This window comes from Helianthus annuus, chromosome 1, assembly GCF_002127325.2.
Source record: "Helianthus annuus cultivar XRQ/B chromosome 1, HanXRQr2.0-SUNRISE, whole genome shotgun sequence".
In the NCBI taxonomy this organism is placed as follows: domain Eukaryota; kingdom Viridiplantae; phylum Streptophyta; class Magnoliopsida; order Asterales; family Asteraceae; genus Helianthus; species Helianthus annuus.
In genome coordinates, this window is record NC_035433.2 from 135,014,144 (window position 1) to 135,038,446 (window position 24,303).

The 24,303-nt window shown below is 39.4% G+C and overlaps 2 protein-coding genes and 1 long non-coding RNA gene across 3 annotated transcripts; 1 reads left to right on the top strand and 2 right to left on the bottom strand.

The window, feature by feature from the left end:
* Positions 1-3,968: 3,968 nt before the first annotated feature.
* Positions 3,969-4,587, top strand: LOC118480334. The gene is made up of 3 exons (XR_004861980.1): positions 3,969-4,097; positions 4,231-4,281; positions 4,503-4,587. It is a non-coding gene; the product is annotated as an uncharacterized LOC118480334 (long non-coding RNA).
* Positions 4,588-16,894: 12,307 nt separating this feature from the next.
* On the bottom strand, positions 16,895-19,914 carry LOC110932096 (uncharacterized mitochondrial protein AtMg00810-like). Its single transcript, XM_022175458.2, has 2 exons — positions 18,975-19,914; positions 16,895-16,977 (listed from the first exon to the last, which is right to left on the bottom strand). The coding sequence occupies exons 1-2, from the start codon at positions 19,912-19,914 to the stop codon at positions 16,895-16,897; spliced, it is 1,023 nt and encodes a 340-aa protein (XP_022031150.2).
* A 1,662-nt stretch (positions 19,915-21,576) lies between these two features.
* On the bottom strand, positions 21,577-23,353 carry LOC118480336. Its single transcript, XM_035975141.1, has 2 exons — positions 22,092-23,353; positions 21,577-21,825 (listed from the first exon to the last, which is right to left on the bottom strand). The coding sequence occupies exons 1-2, from the start codon at positions 22,474-22,476 to the stop codon at positions 21,779-21,781; spliced, it is 432 nt and encodes a 143-aa protein (XP_035831034.1). The 5' UTR covers positions 22,477-23,353; the 3' UTR covers positions 21,577-21,778.
* Positions 23,354-24,303: the final 950 nt, after the last annotated feature.

Sequence of the window (24,303 nt, forward strand, 5' to 3'; positions counted from 1 at the left end):
TTACTTTTGGATTTATAGGTTGTAGATTTTAGAATTTTTGTTTATTATCATTATGTCTTTTTTATTATCATTGTGTCTTTTTATATTTGAGTCATTGTGTGTGTGTGTGTGTTTTTTTTTGGTGACTCATTGTGGCTTTTTTCTTCGAAATTGTGTTACATTTTTCGGCTTTGTGTTACATTTTGCTCGACATTGTGTCATGTTATGTGATCCATTATGTCTTTGTACACTTCTTACTTTTAGAAGCCTTTGTAAAATAACTTAACCCAATAAATAAATTAGACACTCATTAAGTCATTGTTGATATATTTTATATATAAATATAATTTGGTCAAGTTTTTAACAAATCTATATAATAATAGAAATAAAATGGAGACATTTGTCACGTTATGGGGTGATTTCCATTGGGTTGAGATGCTATTGACACCGTGACTTTTTTTTCAATAAATAACGCACACAAGGTAGTAAAAGTAAGTAAAAAAGAATAAAAATAGTTGCATGTTTCTTCAATTCAACTTTTCCCATGTTTTGTTGGTGTGAATTTTGATGACTTTGTTTTTTATTTTGTAATATTAGGAGGTTTGTCCCATGAAATTCAATGTTATTAGTGACAACCTATGAATTTATTATGTATGTTCCTTTAAAATTATCAAGAGCAGATTGGAAATAATAAGTATTTACAAATAATAAACTATATCGTTTTCATTAATCAACCCGTGTAACACACGGGGCCATAACCTAGTTCCATTGTATAAACGTATTTCATAATCCATGTAATATGCTTGTTACTTTAATTAAGATATATATTTTTATAATGGAAACTTAATGTAGAATTAAAAATCCGGGTAGAATGTTCGAAGGCTGATAGATGGTACATATGGAAGAAAGGGTTTTATATTGTTTCATTTATTTGTACCTTAGCCAATGATCACAAAACCCAGATAATAGATTAGGTTTGAACGATCATGGAGGCCTTCAACAGAGTTTATTAAGAGGGTGTTTGGGATTACGTTTTGATGTGATTATTTGATTATTGCGTTTGTAAAATATAAATAATCTAAAAAAGTGTTTGGATAAAAAAATGATTATCTGCCTCCAAACCGCAGTTTTGGATAAGCATATACCTACATGATTTTTCAAAACGCAGTTTTGAAAACGCAAAATCTATTTTAAAAACGCAACACCAAACACCCCTAAGTATGTTTGTTTTATCTAGGGTTATACAATTTCTAAAATCAATGAAACCCTTTAGTTATTTAATTAACCATGTCCAATTTTTCATATTAAATATTTTATGAGAGTATTTCTAAAATTAATTAAAACTTCCATATTCATAATATAGTTTAGTCTAAAGTTTTAATATTACAAATTTAGAGTTTAAATCACTATATAATACGTACGTTCAGACTGATTTGAATGAAAATTACAGGGTGCACCGTCAATTACAGCTTAGGAGAATGACATCCTAAACAGGCCAGGTTGGGTGGTTTAGGCAGGTCGGGTTGGTTGGTTTAGACGGGTCCATCGGTTTGATGGTTTTGTTTTAGCGATTTTAACTATATTTTTTTCTTTAAAATCATTAGTTTGTAAGAAAACTTAGAAAATAATAAAGATGATTCATAGTTACATTTAAGTAAATATTCCAAAAAAAAAAAAAGAAATATAAATAATAGAAGTTAAACCAAAGCGAATTTTTAAACCAACAAATCATGAATCAAACCGTCTGAACCTCAAACGGTTAACTTGCTTTGATTTCAAGTAATTTAGTCAGACGGTTTATAAACACCTTAGAGTACATAATATTTTAAAGAAAGTGGCTACTTCTTAATCAATCTGAATTCTGAGTTAGTCTTGTAAACTTGTAATTAATTAGACTTAGGTTATGGTGGCCTTCGCAGATTAAAGGAATTACATGGGCTTCAAGAACCGATAGACAATTTGTTGTTGTGGCCTTAGGGCCTAGGGGTAATACGACTCTAGCCTCCATGGGCCAGTCTGGCCCAAAAGTGTCATAATTTAGTGTGCGAGTGTTTTTGCCTTAGGGGTAAATATTGTAGGGTGTAAGTATTAATGTATTTATCCTAAAAGTCTAGGGATTGCGATTAAAAAAGCACCAATTGCTACCAATTTCATTTGTTGCTAGGTTTTGTTAATTCAGTATATCTATTATCATACATATCTTTAAGTGTGTTGAACCATAATCCACAAAACAAAATCAAACAATTTAAATGGTTCTACGTGTGTATGATGTATGTATTTGTGTGTAAAATACACCATATATGATTCAATTGTTACCTATCGCAGAACACAAAACGATTAAAATGATAGGAAAGAACGATGGAACGCTTATCGGTCTCAGATGGCAAAGATCGATGATGAAGACCATGGCAAAATCTTAAAACTTAATGGGAAATAGATGTATGTACATTAATTAAAATGTCGTTATAAACTCTGAAGTACTATTTCATGTTTTGTTTTCTCACGTACAAGAAAAACAACAACGTAGAAAAAAATTGTCCACACAATTTGACCAGCAAGGAGATAAAGGAAAAAATTATAGTCAATGAAGGGACAATATTATAAAGCCATAAAAGTTTTTTGTTTTCTTGAAAATTATCTCAAGGAAACACTGTATCTATTATTTAGAGTTTTGAGATCAAATTAGTTATTACAAAATCATGTCAGAAGTTAATTTAGAACACACCTTTAACAAAACGACTTATATCCCAAAAACTAACATTTAATTATTTAACTTATATAAGAAATTATAGTTTAAGTTTAATGAAACACTGATGACCTTAACTTAAAGCTATAGTTGTCTAGAACTTTAAAGAGTCCAAATTGAGGTTTTATGAACAAATATAATTAATATAACTTACATTAATGCGGTTATACTAAAATATCAATAGTTTGCGTTTTTGAATGTAATCAAAAACCTTTTGTAACATAGGATATCCTTAAAATGAAATGCACTAAGAAAGATACAAATCATCGAGTATCACAAATCTAATTATGGGAATCCTAAGTATAGGAATATCGGAATTTGTATATCCAAATATAAAAGTAACAAATTATGGACATAGGTGATGGCGATGAACAATGATGGTGAGTGATGTTCGGCAGTTAAGACTCGTTTTAAGGTCAATAAATTCTATCATAATAACTGAATGCATAAATAAGTACATCATTCAAATTGACCCTTTTGTATGATTTTAGAAGACCTAAAACTAGTCTATACGCAAATTATTTTAACTCAAATAAACGAAACTGAGGATTGAATGGTGCAAAGTGTAGATTTACCTATCAAGAATCACCCATGTGGCAACTGGCATTACATTTAGTGGATGCGTCTACGATGACATTCTTGGGTATTTGGCATGTAATATATAAAATAATACCCTATAACAATGAATAACATATGAAAAAAAAATCAATAAAGTGGTTCAATTCCTGACATGTGATAAACTTGGTGTAATTTAGAAGTATGGATTATGTAATTTTTGCCGTTCGAAAAAAATATGAAAAAAATCGTTGAAGACAATTAGGGACCACACCGAAGAACCACAAGAACATCTTGTGAAGTTTATGTACGAATTAGATAGGTGCCACCCATGTTGACGCCAAGACTTATGTAGCAACATGGTTTATCATAGTTGGGTCCCTTTGATTGGGACTTTAGTTCTCGAATTGGGCTTTTTTTTTTGTTTATTCTTAAGTTGGTTCATCAGTTCGGCCTTTTTTTCTTTTTAAAGTTGGTTAATGAGTTACTTGGGCTTAGGCCTATATACACTAATACACATCTATCTCTTATATTAAAGCAAAATAGTGTTGACTATTTGACTTTGATGTGGCTATTCTCTTTGGCCAGAGAATTGTGATTTTGGGCGACATTTTCCTCTCCTCTCTATTTCCTTTAATTTCCTTCAATTCTTGAACCGCCTTCTTTAGATTGTATATGTAAACCCCAATCAATTCTCAATCAGTTGAAATCTTCTCCAAAATTATGAATGCCTTTCCATTGTCTATGTCAGAGAATTCAAACGCAAATCCTTCTCTGTGCTTCCAATCCTCTTCGATCCACACCATGAAATCCCCAGGTATTCAATCGCCAATTCACTCACACGGTTTCAGATTTCGAACCCTAATCGAGTAATTGGATCAGTAAGCTATTATAACCCTCGAACTCTCAATTCCATCTCTATTCTCACACTTTTTTTTTGTTTCCCGCAGGTTACACCACATCTTCAGTTTGGATCGTGATTTGTGAACTTCATACTCAAGGTATGATCCGTATTACACATAGCACAATAATTGTTCTCCAAATTCCATCTCCATTACAAGATTTGATTTTTGATTTGATGGAAAATTCCGATCTTTTGTTTATTAGAAGTGGTAACTGGTGTATGATGAAGTTACATGATCTAGGGTTTGTGTAGATTATTAGGCTCATTTTTGTTGTTTTCAGTTGTGTATCTTTTAAGAGGTTTTTGATGTTTAATTAGAGGTAATTAAAAGAGGATCTTTTTGGGGGAATTAATGGTTTATGTGCCAAAATAAAGTATCGAGGAGCGGGTAGAAGATTGGAAGAAAAGTGATTAGAAATGGGATTTTTCGTCTTCATCGTTTTGTTTTGCTCGCTAGATCTTTTACTCAGTGCGGAGAATTTAGGGTTGAGTTCGTGTGTTTCATCTTGCGATGGATAGCAAGCGTTGAAGGTTTGTTCTTTGTTAGTTGAAATTGTCACACCCCCAAAATCCACATGCGGAGTATCACCGCTTGGAGGCGTGACTGACCAGGATCAAGTCACCAATCATATGGAACATAGTAAGTAATAAATAAAATTCAACCACACAATATGAAAGGTGTCCAAAACAAAACATAGTTTAGTGTTTAGCGGAAGCATAAATGTAAAAAAAACCCAACATAAGTATCAAGTTTGAAATGTTATATTGTTTTTAACATGGCACCCACTGTCCATGTCCCACAACGATCGCGCCTCCCTGTGCAAGCTCCATGAGTACCTATAGACCTGCAAGGCATGTAACAACGAGTCAAAAACAAAGTTGAGCGAGTTCACAGTTGGTTGTTTAGTTTTACCAGTTCGTTTTGAAATCATAAGTCATTTCGTAAACCATGAGTTAACCAGTTCTTTTGTTTCCCAAACCGTGACCATAATCAGTGGGGGGCTTCCCCTGTGAACCACTAGACCATACCATATCGACTACTAACGAAACATAAGTGGTGCCCTACATCAGTGTCTATCATCACTGACAGTTTGCCATAGTCCATTAGTACACGCCCGTTCGAACGACACGGTGTGAGGTTTGTTAAACCTAATAGCGCTATTAACTAATGACCCGCTCGCCATCGGCCTCGGCGATTAAGTCGATATAAAGAGGAGGGACTTCATGATAGAGTTTTGTCTAGTAAGTTTAAGGTTGTTGTCCTACCTAAGGAGGACGGACGTACGTAGTTCTACCCAAGGAGAATACGCATGAATTATAGTGGCATCCTACCCAAGGAGGATGGCCGTACATATCCTACCCAAGGAGGATATGTAGTTTCCGTTTTAGTTAATTAACCCATTCCCAACCCTTGGGAATCCCATGCCTTGTAGAAAGTGTGAACTCACCTCGGTTTGCTCGGTATGCTAAGATTACTCGCACAAACAATTCAGTCAAAGCCTATGGTATGCATGTACACACAATCAGTTGATATTCACATGTTCGACTAACAGGCAAGATCATCACATACATGCAAGTAATAACTAACACATAGCATTTATCAGTCATACAAGATCATGCAAGTCATGCTTATCTTTTAACCATAGTTAGCTAACCCAGTTAACCCTTAACAGAAATAAACTTAGTTACTGTGCAGTTTACCCACTCGACGAAACATCCCTGTTTCGTCGTGATCTCCCTTCGACGAAACACCCCTTTGTTTCGTCGTGCTATCCGTCGGCGAAACACACTTGATTCGTCGTGCTAGTTTCGTCGTGAATGGTCTCGGCGAAACACATCCGTTTCGTCGTTACCATTGTTTCGTTAGAATGCATCAGTTACGTCGCGTAACTGATGATTTACCCAGAAACCCTAACTATCATTCTCAGCCGTTACACTCTATCATCAATCATACAGTCATCATACATCACAGACAACATCGAACATAATACATGTAGCCCGTATCCTATACCTAACAGTTTGCTAAACAATCCCTCGATCCACACAATCAGTACATATAATCGATATTTACTTAGGTCTACTAGTTCTTTGTTATCAGGAATCATTATGTGTTTATGAGCATGACCAGACTCTAAGCTCGTATCCTTTACATAACAGTCAACAGTAACATATACGCTTTACAAGATTTTAGTCTACACAACATGGTAATCATCATCAACAATCCAAATCATGAACCCTATTCGAAACATGCTGAGCAGTAACCATTTAAGCATTCAAATCAAGGCAGGTAATCCATCATGATAACAACGATAACAATTGACCATATACTTACCGGTTGTGTGGTGAAATTCGTGAGGGCTTAGAGAGAGACGGGGGTTGCCGTCGGTGCACAGAAAATAGGGAGGTAGGAGCTCTAGGGTTTGCAAATTGATAACTGATGAGCTTTACGTAACCCTAGGTTATTATATATTCGCGTATCATAATTGGGCCCCTTACTGGGCTTTGCTTTAAACTGGGCCGACGAAACACCCTATTTCGTCGTGATGAAGATGGCGAAACGACGTTCCATTTCGTCGAGGTGTTTGTGACGAAACAACCTTATGTTTCGTCGGGGTATAGATGGCGAAACACTTCTGTTTCGTCGAAGCTATTCAAAGTCTAAATAGTTTAAGTTTTTCAAACAGGTTACATGCTATATCAACAAACATATAGATGCAGCAATCACAAAACGTTTCAACATACAACATATTTCAAACACGAGTACAATTACAAGGCAGACAAGTCGTGTAACAAACAATTTAACAATTAACGTGCAATTAATGCAAAGATGGAAATCTTGGAAACTCGAGTTGTCACATTATCCCCAACTTGAAAGAAATTTCGTCCCGAAATTTAGCATGCGGTTATTGAGGAAACTAGCTAAGTTGCGTGGTTTACTGATTTTCCTGGGGTGTCACATCATCCCCCCCGTTGATTTGGAATTTCGTCCCGAAATTCTGTAGTAGCTTCAGCCTCAATAGTAGTTGTATTTTTCTCGAACAACTGGGGATACTTGAGTTTCATTTGATCTTCTCATTCCCAGGTGAACTCTGGGCCACGACGGGAGTTCCAACGAACTCGAACAAGAGGTATTCCTGTGTGCTTGAGGACCTTAACATCCCGATCCGTGATTTTAACTGGTTCCTCGACGAATCGCAGCTGATCGTCGATAGTGAGCTCCTTCAAAGGAACTATAAGGGTCTCATCTGACAGACGCTTCTTCAGATTTGACACGTGAAAAACGTTGTGAACTCCACCAAGTTCTGCTGGTAGGTCCAGTTTGTAGGCCACCTTGCCTATTTTGTCAATGATTTCGAACGGTCCAACGTAGCGTGGGTTAAGTTTACCTCGTTTGCCAAAACGAACTACACCTTCCACGGTGAGACTTTGACTAGCACTCGATCCCCAACCTGGAACTCGAGTGGTTTCCTGCGCTTATCAGCGTAGCTTTTCTGACGGTCACGAGTTGCCGCCATTCGTTGTCGTATCTGCGCAATTCTTTCCGTTGCGTCTACTACAAGTTCTGGACCCGTGATCTGACTATCACCCACCTCTGCCCAACAAAGAGGTGATCGACATTTACGCCCGTACAATGCCTCAAATGGAGCGGCTTGAATGCTGGTGTGATAACTGTTATTATATGAAAACTCCACCAAAGGGAGATGTTTTTCCCAGCCGTTGCCAAAATCGATTACACATGCACGTAGCATGTCTTCTAAAGTTTGAATAGTGCGCTCAGACTGCCCATCCGTCTGAGGGTGATAAGCTGTGCTCATGTCCAATCGAGAGCCAAAAGATTTGTGCATTGCTTGCCACAGTTCAGAGGTAAAACGTGCATCACGATCGGAAATAATAGAGGTTGGCACCCCGTGCCTCGAAACCACTTCTTTTAAGTAAATGTCTGCTAAGGTAGAGAACTTGTCTGTTTCCTTGATAGCCAAGAAGTGTGCAGACTTAGTGAGTCGATCCACGATCACCCAAATGGTATTATTCCCACGTTGATATCTAGGCAGGCCAGTAACAAAATCCATGGAAATTTCTTCCCATTTCCATTGTGGTATCTTTGGTTGCTGGAGTAGGCCTGATGGTTTCTGATATTCCGTCTTGACTGTCGCACAAGTCAAACATTTGCTGACGTAAGTTGCGATGTGGGCTTTCATGCTAGGCCACCAATACGTAGTTCTGAGATCGTGGTACATCTTATCCGAACCCGGATGTACTGAGTAGCGAGACTTATGTGCTTCATCCATCACCAGCTCGCGTAAGTTTCCATAATGTGGGACCCAAATGCGTCCTGTTACATAGTAGGCGCCGTCTTCCTTTTGTTCTAACCGTTGCCTTGAGCCGCGTAGGGCTTCAGCCTGGACGTTTTCTGGTTTCAATGCTTTAACCTGAGCATCTCGTATCTGTGCCGAAAGACTAGACTGAATTGTGAGTTGCAACGCTCGTACACGCCTAGGTGTAGTATCTTTTCGACTGAGGGCGTCAGCCACCACATTGGCTTTGCCCGGATGGCACTTAATTGCGCATTCGTAATCGTTCAAAAGCTCGACCCATCGACATTGACGCATGTTTAATTCCTTCTGTTTGAAGATATGCTCGAGACTCCTGTGATCGGTGTAGATGGTGCACTTGGTACCGTACATGTAATGTCTCCATATCTTGAGCACGAAAACTACAGCTCCCAGCTCTATATCATGCGTAGTATAATTCCTTTCGTGAATCTTAAGTTGGCGTGACGCGTAAGCAATGACTTTATCCCGTTGCATCAACACACAACTAAGACCCTGAATCGATGCATCACAATAAACCACAAAGTCGTCTGTGCCCTCTGGCAATGAAAGAATAGGTGCACTGCAAAGTCTATCCTTTAAGTGCTGAATTGCTGATTCCTGTGTATCACCCCAATGATAAGTAACGCCCTTCTGCGTCAGTAGAGTAAGCGGCTGCGCAATCTTCGAGAAGTCTTTGATGAACCTTCTATAGTAGCCCGCCAAACCCAAGAATTGGCGAATTTCCATTGGTGTGCGAGGTGCAGGCCAGTTCTTAATCGAGTCTACCTTGGATGTATCAACATGAATCCCATCCTTGTTCACCACACGGCCTAGAAAGTGGACTTCACGAAGCCAGAATTCGCATTTGGAAAACTTGGCGTACAGCTGTTCTGTTCGAAGGAGTTCCAAGATGAGTCATAGATGCTGCTCGTGTTCCTCCTGACTCTTAGAATAGATCAGGATGTCGTCGATGAAAACTATAACAAACTTGTCTAGTTAGGGCTTGCATACTCTGTTCATAAGATCCATGAAGACTGTAGGTGCATTCGTCAATCCGAAGGGCATAACTAGAAACTCGTAATGCCCATAACGAGTTCTAAATGCTGTCTTAGATATATCCTCATCACGGACTCTCAGCTGATGGTAACCTGACCTCAGGTCAATCTTTGAATAGTAGCTCGACCCTTGCAGCTGAGCGAACAAGTCATCAATGCGTGGAAGTGGATAGCGGTTCTTCACAGTCACCTTATTGAGTTCACGGTAGTCGATGCACATTCTGAAAGTACCGTCTTTCTTCTTCACAAATAACACCGGAGCTCCCCAGGGCGAAGAGCTAGGACGAATAAAACCCTTATCCAAGAGCTCTTGTAGTTGCGCAGATAGTTCTTCAAGTTCTGATGGGGCTAAACGATAAGGTGCTCGAGCTATTGGTGCTGCTCCAGGAGCTAGATCGATTTGAAACTCAACCTGTCGATGGGGTGGGAGACCAGGTAATTCCTCAGGGAATACCTTAGGAAAATCACGCACCACTGGAATATCTTCTATCTTCTTCTCTTTCTTCGAAGCGTTAGTAACGAGGGCTAATATAACAGTGTGCCCCTTTCGCAAACACTTATGGGCCTTGAGAAAAGAAATGATGCCAACAACAGCACCACTCTTGTCGCCATGTATCACTAAAGGTTCTCCATTTGAACTAGGAATGCGGACGATTTTCTCCTTGCAAAGGATCTCTGCTCGATGTTGAGATAGCCACTCCATACCAATAACGATGTCGAAACTACCCAGAATGATAGGAATGAGGTCGATAGAGAAGGTCTGACCAGCTAAGATAAGATTACAACCCTTGACTACGTGTGTGGCCTCTAAACTTTTACCATTTGCTAACTTTACGACATGCTTGGTGCTCAAAAGTGTTGGTGTGCGCTTTAACATTTGACTAACTTTTAGAGACACATAACTGGTATCGGCACACGAATCAAATAAAACAGTAACATAGAAGTCGTCGAGAAGAAACTTACCCATCACCACATTAGGATCATTCCTTGCATCACCCTGACCAATCACGAATGCACGGCCCCGGGCGCCATTGTTCCCGTTGTTGTTCCCATTGTTGTTCCCATTGTTTCCCTGATTATTGTTGTTGTTATTCTGGTTCTGGTTCAACTGAGGGCAATTTCTCTTGAAGTGGCCTTCAGCACCACACTTAAAGCATCCCCTATTACCCTGCTGCTGATGCGGCTAATTCTGCGGGACTTGCTGTTGCTTTTGACGATTCTGATTCGCAGGTCGCGTGCTCCTACAATCTTTAGCTTCATGCCCAAACTTGTTACACCTCAGACAATGGCCCTTGCTGCGTTGCCCACTGTGATGCATGTTGCATCGGTTGCACTTGGGGTGGTTTCCCCTGTATCCACCCTGCCCTTGACTACCAGACGATTGCTGACCAGGACTCTGGTAGTCATCAGTCTTTCGCTGCTGAGACTGAGACTGAGCTGATGTCGATCCCTTGCTTGAAATCCCATCCCATTTACGCTTGTTGTCGCTGGGAGCATCAGAAGTAGCTGTGACTGTAGTAGTAGTACCAACACGCTTAGGCAGCCTGTTCTGCTCGACTGCCTGGTCAGTGAGACGATGAGCAAGTCGAGTGACTTGCTGGATGGTGGCGAGGTTTGCTGATGTCACATGACTCTGGATCTCTGGCACTAAACCTTTGAGGTACAACTCAATTCGCTTGATGGGAGGATCCACCATAATAGGACACAAAATTGCCAGCTCATTAGACCTTTTCGTATATGCTTCGATTTCTGACCCTGTCATCTTTAGGTTGAAAAACTCCACCTCTAGCTTGTGGATGTCGTCGCGACTACAATACTCTTCCTTGATTAATTCCTTGAAATCATTCCATGGGGTAGCGTTTGCAGCAACAATCCCCAGCATTTGAACCTGAGTGTTCCACCACGTGAGCGCTAATCCTTCAAGAGTACCAGTAGCATACTTCACCCTATGTGCCTCAGGGCATTCACACATTTCGAATACAGATTCGAGCTTCTCGAACCAATGGAGGAGGCCTACAGCTCCTTGAGTGCCGTTGAAAGTAGTGGGTCGGCAGTCCATAAAAGTTTTGAAGGTACATGCAGGAGGTTGAGCATGTTGACCTGTTGTGTGTGCAAGAATAAACAAAGTTAAGCACAAGTGTCGGTTCACGAGAGTAGGATCTAAAGATCCTAGAGTAAGTTGCAATGGCAGGTTATACTTCCTGCCTGAGCGGCTGCGAGTGCTGCAGCTACTTGCTCATTAATTAAAGCCGTCAGCTGGGCTTGAGTCATGTTGATACGTCCACTCATGATCTTCACATCATAAGAAGCATAAGTGAGAGGGGTTCGCGATAGTGCAATGACAGAAGAGAGTAAGCACACATGTGTTTTCAATTAATAGTTGTTATGTTTATCTAAGCATATCATAAGCAAAATTCTATGTGACTAGCAAGTAGGCAATACAACATAAACCATACCACCAAGAATGTTGAGTCTTGCACGTGGAGCGAGGCGTCGTTGTGGATCGTTGAGCACTGTACAAGTTATAGTCTGGTTTTAACAAAAACTTTTCCCTTATTAAAACCAAGTTCACTATAACCAATGGCTCTGATACCAATCTGTCACACCCCCAAAATCCACATGCGGAGTATCACCGCTTGGAGGCGTGACTGACCAGGATCAAGCCACCAATCATATGGAACATAGTAAGTAATAAATAAAATTCAACCACACAATATGAAAGGTGTCCAAAACAAAACATAGTTTAGTGTTTAGCGGAAGCATAAATGTAAAGAAAAACCCAACATAAGTATCAAGTTTGAAATGTTATATTGTTTTTAACATGGCACCCACTGTCCAGGTCCCACAACGACCGCGCCTCCCTATGCAAGCTCCATGAGTACCTATAGACCTGCAAGGCATGTAACAACGAGTCAACAACAAAGTTGAGCGAGTTCACAGTTGGTTGTTTAGTTTTACCAGTTCGTTTTGAAATCATAAGTCATTTCGTAAACCACGAGTTAACCAGTTCTTTTGTTTCCCAAACCGTGACCATAATCAGTGGGGGGCTTCCCCTGTGAACCACTAGACCATACCATATCGACTACTAACGAAACATAAGTGGTGCCCTACATCAGTGTCTATCATCACTGACAGTTTGCCATAGTCCATTAGTACACGCCCGTTCGAACGACACGGTGTGAGGTTTGTTAAACCTAATAGCGCTATTAACTAATGACCCGCTCGCCATCGGCCTCGGCGATTAAGTCGATATAAAGAGGAGGGACTTCATGATAGAGTTTTGTCTAGTAAGTTTAAGGTTGTTGTCCTACCCAAGGAGGACGAACGTACGTAGTTCTACCCAAGGAGAATACGCATGAATTATAGTGGCATCCTACCCAAGGAGGATGGCCGTACATATCCTACCCAAGGAGGATATGTAGTTTCCGTTTTAGTTAATTAACCCATTCCCAACCCTTGGGAATCCCATGCCTTGTAGAAAGTGTGAACTCACCTCGGTTTGCTCGGTATGCTAAGATTACTCGCACAAACAATTCAGTCAAAGCCTATGGTATGCATGTACACACAATCAGTTGATATTCACATGTTCGACTAACAGGCAAGATCATCACATACATGCAAGTAATAACTAACACATAGCATTTATCAGTCATACAAGATCATGCAAGTCATGCTTATCTTTTAACCATAGTTAGCTAACCCAGTTAACCCTTAACAGAAATAAACTTAGTTACTGTGCAGTTTACCCACTCGACGAAACATCCCTGTTTCGTCGTGATCTCCCTTCGACGAAACACCCCTTTGTTTCGTCGTGCTATCCGTCGGCGAAACACACTTGATTCGTCGTGCTAGTTTCGTCGTGAATGGTCTCGGCGAAACACATCCGTTTCGTCGTTACCATTGTTTCGTTAGAATGCATCAGTTACGTCGCGTAACTGATGATTTACCCAGAAACCCTAACTATCATTCTCAGCCGTTACACTCTATCATCAATCATACAGTCATCATACATCACAGACAACATCGAACATAATACATGTAGCCCGTATCCTATACCTAACAGTTTGCTAAACAATCCCTCGATCCACACAATCAGTACATATAATCGATATTTACTTAGGTCTACTAGTTCTTTGTTATCAGGAATCATTATGTGTTTATGAGCATGACCAGACTCTAAGCTCGTATCCTTTACATAACAGTCAACAGTAACATATACGCTTTACAAGATTTTAGTCTACACAACATGGTAATCATCATCAACAATCCAAATCATGAACCCTATTCGAAACATGCTGAGCAGTAACCATTTAAGCATTCAAATCAAGGCAGGTAATCCATCATGATAACAACGATAACAATTGACCATATACTTACCGGTTGTGTGGTGAAATTCGTGAGGGCTTAGAGAGAGACGGGGGTTGCCGTCGGTGCACAGAAAATAGGGAGGTAGGAGCTCTAGGGTTTGCAAATTGATAACTGATGAGCTTTACGTAACCCTAGGTTATTATATATTCGCGTATCATAATTGGGCCCCTTACTGGGCTTTGCTTTAAACTGGGCCGACGAAACACCCTATTTCGTCGTGATGAAGATGGCGAAACGACGTTCCATTTCGTCGAGGTGTTTGTGACGAAACAACCTTATGTTTCGTCGGGGTATAGATGGCGAAACACTTCTGTTTCGTCGAAGCTATTCAAAGTCTAAATAGTTTAAGTTTTTCAAACAGGTTACATGCTATATCAACAAACATATAGATGCAGCAATCACAAAACGTTTCAACATACAACATATTTCAAACACGAGTACAATTACAAGGCAGACAAGTCGTTTAACAAACAATTTAACAATTAACGTGCAATTAATGCAAAGATGGAAATCTTGGAAACTCGAGTTGTCACAGAAATGAATGCCTTTAAAATTAATTTTTAAATTTTCTTAGTTTTAATTCTGAATTATTTGTTTAATTGTATGTTATCGTATTTCAAACAGGACATTGAATGGCGGGAGGCAAAGCAGACGAAGTGTAAGTCACTATTAATTAAAGTTTCTCTAGATGTGAGATTGTTTCTTTTGCTGTATGTTGATTTTTGGTAACTGGATTTTAACTTCCCTTTTGCAGAGCCCTGAGTCAGATTCAACTTTTGGTTGAAGCATATTGAAAAGGAGGACAAATAGGGCTACTTCCCAGCAATCCTTTAAGCTCAGAATAGAGGTTAACATTTACAGTTGCTTTTACTCAGCTTAGACAGAGGTGGTAAAATTACAAATAAAAACCTTCAACGTTGAAAAATTTACAAATTTATATTTATAAAGATGTTTTTTTTTTATTTCACGCGAGACATGATGAATGAATCAACAAGCAAAAACTGAAGCATGGTGATATCTCTAAAGATGTAGAGCCCAAAGAAATTCAACCAATAGGAAACTATGTAGTTTCAATTACATACCCAGAGATGGATTTAGTCATGTACCTGATAAAAATAAATATTTATATTGTGTATAATTGTATTCGTTTAAATTTTCTTTTTACGGGTAGTTGTTTATTAATGATGTCAGAAATAAACTAGATACTTATTTCTTGGGTTATTGCAATGCAGGTTGCTCCTTAAGATCAGCTCGAATATGGAACGATTGGTTAATGTGCCTCAACTGGTACCTACATTGATTAGCTATATCTTAATAGGAGCATGCACATTTCTTAGCTAAATCTTAATATGAGCAAGTGCACACGCATTTAGACATATGCATATGGAGTGGGTATAGAATTCATGCCACATTGCAGATCATGAGAAATTCAGTTAGTTATCAATGACTTTTTAGTTGCTTTTTGAATTGTTATTTATGTTTTGATATAAATTTAGTTAAAAATTTATGTTGGTTTGAAATATGATGTTTGCTTTCTAATAATTCCTGTATTTTGGTGTTATTTACTTACATTTGTTTAAAACTTGCGCTTGATTACACCTTACGCCATTATCTGCTGCAACACGTAGGGAACGACACTAGGTTAGGTACTGCGTGAAACAAAGTTACGTGAGAAGAAAAGAAGGATCCAAGAGGATTGATAGCGAGGCTGGAGGTAAAACTTCGCTAGAGTTTTACCTTAAAAGTGAAAAGTGTATAAGGTTCTGGAAGGGCCTATTTAGGTACTAAGCTCAAGACCAAAGATGTAGTAGTGTATGGTAGTCTTTGTGTTTGGTAGTCAATAGATGTGACCATTGTGTTTAGCTCTTTTATGACTTTGTGTATTAAGTAGATATCTATAAATTATAATATTGTTTTTAACCCATGTATTTAAATTGTTATCTATAGAATTACATTTTGATATAATTTAAATAAATTGTTGCAAGATCTGGTACTGGTACTGGGACAGGTATTGCTCTGCCTCTTTCTAATCCTCTCACTGTCACGATTCTACCATCTGTTTCTCATCGCCTTGCACTTCCACATGGCGATTCAATTTCGAGAATTCTGAAGAAGATGAAATTTTGATTATTGCAAAAGGGTGCTTCAAAAGGTATGTTTGCGAAGACCATGGAAAGAACAAGCAGCCAAGATTCATGCAAGCACTTAATGATTCTGTATTCTATAATATATATATAGTTTGTTTGTCATTTTATAACAATTTAAAATCAAGATTTTAAAAATATTGTCTCGCAGAAACAACTATAGAGATGGCACATACGTGATGGTCAGTCAATAGAGTGTCAAGCCCCACCACTTCTGCTAATACCTCCATATCAGAAACAATAACACTGCATCCACCCACACCATTTGCAACGCCATTAGAAAGAAACCCCGAACAACTTGCTGGTTGCTCAAAGTATTACCTATTTCCAAAGTACAATGTAATTTTTTTTCTTCATATCTGGACCAAAATTTAAATAAGCTAGAAGTTTGGTGTTTGACACATGTTGATTCCTGCCATTTCTTTATATCTCCTGGTTAAGCATGTCTTATCTCTAGCCATATGAAGATGCTGGTATCTTTTCTGATCTCTTTACGCGCACTGAAGATAATGAAGGCGACGATGAAAACGAAAGCTAGGGCTCACATTTAAACAGAGAGAAAGGAGTTCTCATCAGTCTACCGGGGGAAGTAATGAGAGAAAGGCAGGGGATGGGATTTGCTAAGATGGCGGAAATCAGTTTCGATCTCGACTACCACTGACGATGAATAGGATCTTATTACCAATTTGCAAAAGGTAAAATTTGTATTTTTGTTATTATTATTTGAAAGAGGGTTTAATAGTGAGTTCTTTCTAATATGCGCCCTACGCTTTCTTCACCACTGCTCCCTACCTTTTTTGTATTTTATTTTAATTGTTTTGGGAATTGGTTTAATCGATGCCAGGCTGGAAAGCCGCGTCATCATCTACTACATGCTTATCGCCGAAGCCAAGCATAACGGTGGTTGGGTTTTCTGATCAATAAGCAAAATTAGTTTAGTCGGTGGTCTAAAGTCATCTACCTGATCTTAAGGAGCAGGCGAACATACGTTTCTGGACCCACTTCGTGGCGAAGGTTAGCTTTGCAATCTTTAAAATGATGTGAAAATAAACCGATGTAGTTGTTCGTAAAGGTATTGGAAGTTTAGGTTAACTGAGGTTTTTGTGAATCTCCATCAACAACAAAAACTAATTCTATATGTGTTCTTTTCCTTTAATTTTAATTTTAGATTATATGTGTTAAAACGATCTTATTTAAACAATTGTTTCCTTCAAAGAAATATGACTCCAAGAAAGATGAGATGAACTGTTTATGCTATGTATTTATTGGAAATTTTAACTCATATCAGTCATTTGTGTCTCATGTTAAATTGATTTGTTTTCCAGGACGTGTTAATTGACCACTTCAAAATGGTTGAAAATGCATTGTCTAATTCTAGCTGGTATGGTATAATGTTTATATGTGTGTAGCACGTAGTATGTATAAATAGATTTAGTAAGTGTGCGCCAATGCATGTGATTTGGTGTTTTGCTCTATGCAATGTTTGGTTGCAACGTAACTTCGTAAGCAAGATCTTTTATATTGATTTTTTCCATATTATAGGTTATTAATAATTTTAATCTTGAGTTGCTGAAAGAGAGTGAAAAGAAGGAACCTAAAAGTTTCTAAAATGTCACTTTTCAACATTTTTAGCTATAAGTAGGTTAATCTAATACATCCAATTCAATTATTCTATATTATGTTAGTAGCAAGTGTTATTCTATAACTTATTCATAAATTTGTTGTTGGAATTTCATTCAATTGCTTTGATGGGAGATTCTGTTGTTTCATTGGTGCATAATGATATCAATCCTAAAGTTAGTGTCAAGTTTGTGTTACCAATGAACCTTAAATCGTTAATCATCATCTCACTAAATTTCAAATTGCTTGATTTCCATTAAACCATTAAGGTATCCCTTTTTTTATGATGTTTGGTTCCAGTTGAGGTTGGTTGTGAACCATGTTCTGATAGTGAAGGGTATAAATTAGTAACATCTTTGCGTTGTATATCGTTGTACGTCTGGCTTCAGATGTTTTTTGTGCAGATCGATATATCGTTCGTGTACGCTTTGTTTTTTTGTTTGTAAATTTCGTTGATAATGCCAAGTGTCCTGTGAGCTATATAACCCTTTAATTGCTTTGTAGACAGAGAGAGAAGAATACAAATATTATAGATACAGAGAGACTTGGAGAGGGAAATAATAAAGAATGAAGGTGAGAGAAAGCCGGTAAGCCACCGGCGGCTCGCTAGATTCCGGCACATAGTCATCTGTATTATTGGGTCAAGATAACGGAGGTAAGAATCTAGGGTTTCCATGGAACTTCCGGCGAAAAAGGTAAGAATCTAGGGTATCAATGAAGTGGTATCCATCTACTTTTTATAATATTATAGATTGCTATCTGGTTCAACATATTCAAGCACAAATGTTGGAATTGGAGAAATAACGGTTTAAATGGCAAAGGTTTCAAAGTAGAAAAATACGGAATTGGAGATGATGAGACTTGATAACGAGAGGATGAAGATGGAAAACGATCAAATGGCATTGGAATAGAAGCGTAAGGCGATGTCTGCATATCTTAATCAGTAAGGTTTGCCTAAAATATCATTAAAAATGAACTTATTTTTTTTGGTTTCTTGATTTTTCAATTGCGGTTAGCTATTTTTATTTAGTTGAAGTATTAAATCGTGTCATGTTAGTGAAAGTAATTGATTTCCTTGTCCCCTTCTATTACCAATGATACAGCATATATAATACATAATTGAGAGACTAATTAGGAGCTATACATGGAAAACTACAATCAATCCTAACCAACTAATCGTAATACAATAATGGGAATATACATGCCAATAATATCACGATGATTTTATTTACTAACAGCCCCCCCCCCCCCCCCCCGCAGTTTGAGCCGGAGAAGGACGAAGGCATAAACTGGACCGAAAGCGTTGAAACAAGTGTTTAGGTAAGCCCTTGGTGAAGATATCTGCATATTGGTAATCAGCTGGGATATGAAGAACTTTAATGTCACCAAGACGAACTTTCTCACGCACAAAGTGGATGTCCAATTCAACATGTTTGGTGCGTTGATGGTGCACCGGATTTTCAGCTAAGTAGACGGCTGAAATGTTGTCACAATATATAATGGTTGCTTGTCGGATCGGGACATGAAGTTCCAATAGGAGGTTGCGTATCCAGCAAGTCTCGGCTACCGTGTTAGCGACTCCGCGATATTCGGCTTCGGTACTAGACCTGGAGATTGTAGCTTGGCGTTTAGCGGACCAAGAGATCAGGTTGTCACCAAGATATACACAGTACCCGGAAGTAGATCGTCTTGAATCTGGGCACCCTCCCCAATCTGCGTCTGAGTAGGCGGTTAATTTGGTATTAGGGGAGGGTGTGATGTGAAGGCCCTGAGAGAGAGTCCCTTTGATGTATCTAAGGATGCGTTTCAACAACTGAAAATGAGGCTCTCTAGGGGCATGCATAAACAGACACACTTGTTGAACTGCATAGGAAATGTCTGGTCGTGTTATAGTAAGGTACTGCAAGGCGCCAGCTAAACTCCTGTATAAAGGGCCATCAGAGAAGGGAGTTCCGTGAGTGGCGCTGAGTTTGGAGCCAACTTCTACTGGGGTGCTAACCGGATTACATATTGACATGTTAGCACGAGATAAGATGTCAGCTGCATATGTGGACTGTGATAAGAAGAGTCCATTTTGTTTTCTATGTACCGTAATGCCGACGAAGTGACGCAGTTGACCTAGGTCGGTCATGTTGAACTCGGCGGATAGGGACTTTATTATGCTTTTTAGAAGAGAGTCACTGGAGGCAGTGAGGATAATATCATCCACATACAAGAGAAGATAAGCCATTTGATCTCCCTTGTGATAAACAAATAAAGAGGAGTCACATATGCTACTCTTGAAACCGCATCTGGAGACAAAACCTGCAAAGCGTTGGTACCATGCCCGTGGGGCTTGTTTCAAGCCATAAAGAGACTTTCAAAGTTTGCAAACATATTTGGGGTGTTCAGAAGACGTAAAACCGGGTGGTTGAAACATGTAAACAGTTTCGTTGAGATGTCCATGTAAGAATGCATTCTTAACATCCAATTGGTGAATTGCCCAATCCTTTGACACAGCCAAACTAAGAACTGTGCGAATCGTAGTAGGTTTGACAACTGGACTAAAAGTCTCGCCATAGTCAATTCCAACGGTTTGACTTTTTCCATTTACCACAAGGCGAGCCTTGTGTCTTTCCAAGGTACCATCAGCATGAAATTTGTGTTTAAATAGCCATAGGCAACGTATCACAGGGGTATTACTTGGTCGTGGTACTAGTTCCCACGTGTTATTTTCTAATAGAGCTTTATATTCGTTAACCATGGCATCCTTCCAGTTAGGGTCGGTGAGGGCAGTAAGATGAGATTTGGGAACAGGGGAAATGGAATGGGAGGTTTCTGTGTTGAGGGATAGTGGTTGGCGGGGTTTATGGATACCCGATTTAGAGCGGGTTTGCATGGAGTGGGTAGGGATGTATGGGGGTTCCTGTTGTGGCTCGGGTGGGGGTGAGTTCTGTTGTTGGGGTGGGGGTGGTATTGGATCAGTAGGTGGGACTTGGGGTAGTGGATTGATAGGGGTTGGTGTTGGGCCGAGGTTTGATGTTGGGCCAGTTAGGTGATTGGGGTGGGGTTGATGAGGAGTAGTAGTTGGGTCCGTGGGAGTAGGTGTTGGAGTTTGGTAAAATTGAGTAAAGATAAGTGGGGATGGATCAAGGAAGGAATGGGTAGGTTGAGGTTTGGACGGGTTAAAGAACGAGAATTTTGTCTCGTCAAAATTAACGTGGCGAGAGAAAATTGTTTTGCCCGTGGAGAGATCTAAGCATCGATACCCGCGATACTTGGCGGGGTATCCAAGAAATAAACATGGAATTGATCGATGAGCCAACTTGTGTGGGCGAGTGGAAGAGGTGTTTGGATAGCATAAACATCCAAAAACGTGAAAATGGTCGTATGACGGTTGGCGGAGGTAAAGAAGAGAAGTGGGGGTTTGATATTTGTGGAGTTTGGTCGGGAGAATATTGTGAACGTACGAGGCGGTGTGAAGGGCTTCAACCCAAAAAGATGAGGGTAGCGAGGCATGGGTGAGGAGGGTGAACATGATTTCATTGATTCGTCTAATCATGCGTTCGGATTTCCCGTTTTGTTGGGATGTATGAGGGCATGAAAAACGAAGTTGAATGCCGTGTTTAGTCGTAAAATTTTTAAATTCGGTGTTAACAAATTCACCACCCATGTCGCATTGAAATGATTGTATTGGTAGGCGAAATTGTGTGGCAACAAATTGGTGAAAATGTTTAAATTTGAGAAATGTCTTAGACTTAAATTTTAAAGGGTATACCCAAGTATATTGGGTAAAGTCATCTGTGAGTACCATATAATATTTATAACCTGCATGGCTCAAAATGGGTGAAGTCCACAAATCACAATGTAAAATTGCAAAAGGTAAAAAAGTACGAGTAGTAGAATCGAAAAATGGCAACCGTTTATGTTTGGATAACTGACAAGATTGGCAAACAAAAGGTAATTTTGGTTTATTGTACGAAATAAAATGCTTAGAATTTAGAAACTCCATGATGGGTTGACCCGGGTGTCCAAGTCGGTGATGCCAAAATGGAGAGACTTTGGTGGAAGCAAAGCAAGTCGTGGCGGAAGCATTGGAGGTGAGCGGATAGAGATCACTGGTGCTGTTGTGACGACTGAGGATCGTGCCATCCTTGTAATCCTTCACAGAGAAACCAAAGGGGTCAAATTCAATGGAAGTATTGTTATCAACATTAAATTTTCGCACGGAGACGAGATTTTTTATGATATTGGGATTGAACAAAAAGGATTTTAGGTGTAAAGGTTTAAGGGGTGTGTTTATTTTTGAAGATCCCGAACCCATAATTGGAAGTCTATGACCACTGCCTACAAATATTGACTCTATCGGAGAATAAGTGGAAAAAGTATCAAGTTTATGAGGATCAAAAGTAATGTGAGATGATGCACCTGTGTCAAAATGCCACTGTTCATTGTTGCGAGAACCGGACTCCAGAGACATGGCCTGAACCGCGTTTGCTAGGCTTGTAGGTTCAAGTGGATCGACCCCAACCAGGTGGGCATGTGCTTGGCTATTAGAGGGGCCTGCAGAATAGTTGTTGTTGGAACCAGAGGTGGGCCGAGGAGCCCATTGCTGCGGAGCCCAGGTCTGAGTTGGAAATGGACAAGGGGGCGGAGCCCAGTAAGGCATGTAGGCCTGCTGTGGAGCCCAATTCGGGACATACGGAGGCTGGGATTGATGGGGCTGTTGTGGCGAGTAACCTTGTCCACGGTGAGAGGAACGATTCCCTCTGTTCTGATCACGACGCTGATAATTACGGCGATTGTTGTCCATGTTGTCTCTGTTCTGGTCACGAGTGTTGGAGCGGCTTTTCTCAGGTTGTTGGGTTACGACAGCGATGACGGGGGTCGGATTGCGAGCCTCTCGCGCCGCGATCCGGCGTGCCTCAACCTGCAACTGTTCGACAGCCTGCTCCCATGGGGGTAGATTCTGATTGAGGATGGAGGCCGTTGTATCATATTCCCGGGGAAGGCCGTTGAGAAGATGAAGAATGCGCTAGGTGTTGCTGAGCGGGCAGTCAACTGCGGCTAGTTGGTCTGAAAGGTCGTGGATTTTCTGGCAGTAAGCTTCGAGGTTGGGCATGGAGGCGAGTGTGATGTTGGTCAATTCATGTTGAAGGGCCATGGCACGTGGTCCTTTGTTATTTAGAAACAGAGTTTTGACTCGGGTCCATGCCTCATACGCGGTTGACTGATCTTCAAGAACACGAACTAGGAGATCGTTACTAAGGGTACCGTAGATCCATTGTAATACCACTGCATTTATCTTCTTCCACGGTGCATATTCAGGTGTGTTTTTCTTGGGTGCCGGAGAGCCATCGATGTGATTAACCACATCGTACCCGGTGGCGTGGAGCATAAAAAGCTTGACCCATGTCGGGTAAGAGACCTCAATACCATCGAGGACACGGACTTTGTTTTGTATGTTCGTGACGGTGTATACAAGGTGAAGAATGGGCTGTTTCGGTTCTGCAGGAGTTGAGGCATCTGTCTTGTCTCCCATGATCAATGAAAATAAGAAAAAAAAGGTGAAGGAAACGATGGCAGAGGAGATCGAGATCTGCTCAAAGGGGTGATACCATGAAAGTAATTGATTTCCTTGTCCCCTTCTATTACCAATGATACAGCATATATAATACATAATTGAGAGACTAATTAGGAGCTATACATGGAAAACTACAATCAATCCTAACCAACTAATCGTAATACAATAATGGGAATATACATGCCAATAATATCACGATGATTTTATTTACTAACAGTTAGCACCATCTGTTAATTACTAATTACTGATTAGTGACTGCATCATGTGCTTTTTGTGACATTTTGATGTCTGGGAAAACCGAGTTCTTTCTTCATTGGTAGGTCTTTGGGTTGCTTGAAGCACATCATATTATGTTCTCTATACTTGGATGTTTTGGCCTTAGTTTCATTATGCGCGCTTGAGAAAAAAAGCATGGTGCGAGGCAATAAGAAAATGCCTCAAAATTAAATGTCTTTCATAATTATTCACATGTTAGGTCCTGATTATTGTTTAGTTTTAACACGAGTATCGTATAATACTATGTGAGTATTTTTCATAAAAACATAATGTGGCTGAATGAGAAAGAATTCTTACGTTGAAAAAAGAAATGATAGAAAATACTAGATAGGAACGAGAATTACCTTATGATTTATTGTTGTTTTGACGTTGGTTAAATACTTCTTTTTATTGTTAGAATTTTTTTATTATTTGCTTCTTGGTCGTTAATATGTTCATATTATATATTTACATGTGTGTGTATGTTATTATTTGTGACTATAATACGCAGGTTGATCATATGGTTTATGAGATTGTAAAAAAAAAATGCTATTTCAGGTTAGGTTGACTGGAACTGGTACACAATCCTATTCTTTTTTATTTTATTTACTTTGGTTTTTACCCGATTTTAAAACGGCTCTGTTTTTTAGACGGGTAAAACCAACCAGTCTTATTAAGTCTTATTAAGCTGATAGAGTTGTTTTAGCTATATTTAATACATTAAAATTCTTTAAAGGCCTTAGTCATTGTTGTTTTTTAAGAAGCGAATCGTTTTATTAAATAGCTCAAACAGTCCAGTTT